This window comes from Monoraphidium neglectum (genome assembly GCF_000611645.1).
Source record: "Monoraphidium neglectum strain SAG 48.87 unplaced genomic scaffold scaffold05949, whole genome shotgun sequence".
NCBI lineage: Eukaryota > Viridiplantae > Chlorophyta > Chlorophyceae > Sphaeropleales > Selenastraceae > Monoraphidium > Monoraphidium neglectum.
This window is the reverse complement of record NW_014007684.1, coordinates 1-884: the sequence shown is the minus strand read 5'-3', so window position 1 is coordinate 884 and position 884 is coordinate 1. Positions and strand designations below refer to the sequence as shown.

General features: G+C 69.1%; 1 protein-coding gene across 1 annotated transcript in view; it reads left to right on the top strand.

Annotated features, from left to right (window-relative positions):
* MNEG_16073 (Chromosome transmission fidelity protein 18) overlaps positions 1–618 on the top strand; it is a gene marked incomplete at both ends in the record, with an annotated part of 2340 nt that extends 1722 nt beyond the window's left edge. The window contains 2 exons of the mRNA XM_014035456.1: positions 293–395; positions 611–618. Coding sequence (XP_013890910.1) covers positions 293–395; positions 611–618 — 111 coding nt within the window. The remainder of the gene's footprint in view (positions 1–292; positions 396–610) is intronic.
* Between the last annotated feature and the right edge of the window lie 266 nt (positions 619–884).

The window sequence follows — 884 nt, the reverse complement described above, 5'->3', positions numbered from 1 at the left end:
GGGGGGGGGGGGGAAGGGTGTAACCCGGCTTGCACCATTATGTCATGCGCCATGATTTCACGATGGCCTGTTCAAAGTAGGGTTACATGCTCCAGCGCGGCGAGGCATGACACGTCACCAGATCAGACGCCAGCAGGCTGATTGATGACATGGCACCTGGCAAAGTCGCGGCAGGCGGCTCCTCCCAGGCTTCGGGCGCCTCCTGTCCGTCCGCCGCACGCTGCACGCCGTGCGCCCCTGCACGTACCGACCCGCGTCCCTGCCCGTTGTTCCCCCGCTCCCCCAACGCCAGATCGACGGCGCCACGGGTGGCAGCGAGGGCCACGGTGCGGTGGCGGCGCTGGTGAAGCTTGTGGCGGGCGGGGGCGGCGGCGGCGGCGACAAGGGGGGCGAGGGTACGTCACGACGGGCGGGGTTTTCCATCGTGTGTGATTGTGTGTGTGCGCGTGTGCGTGTGTGTGCGTGCGCATGGACGTCAGAGGGAGGCATCCCCCTTCTGAGCCAAGTCAGCCCTCCTCCGCCCCTCCCCGCCTGATCCTCCGGCCCCCCCGACCATCCCAATCCATCGAGCTCGCCCTCACAACTCGCAGAGAATCACACTCGAATGCAGCCTTATAAGGAAAAGCCCGCACTCACACGCTCGCGCCCACACACGTGACCCCACAGGCGGCTCCAAGAAGCGCGGGGGCGGCGCCGCCGCGCAGCCCCTGGGCCGCCCCGTGATCTGCCTGGCCAACGACCTGTACGCGCCAGCGCTGCGCCCGCTGCGCGACGCCGCGCGCGTCATCCACTTCAAGCCGCCGGCGCAGGTGGGGGAAAAGAATCTTTCGTGCACACGGGGCGCAGACGGCGCGGGGGCCGGGGGCGGGGGCCTTGTGTGTCGG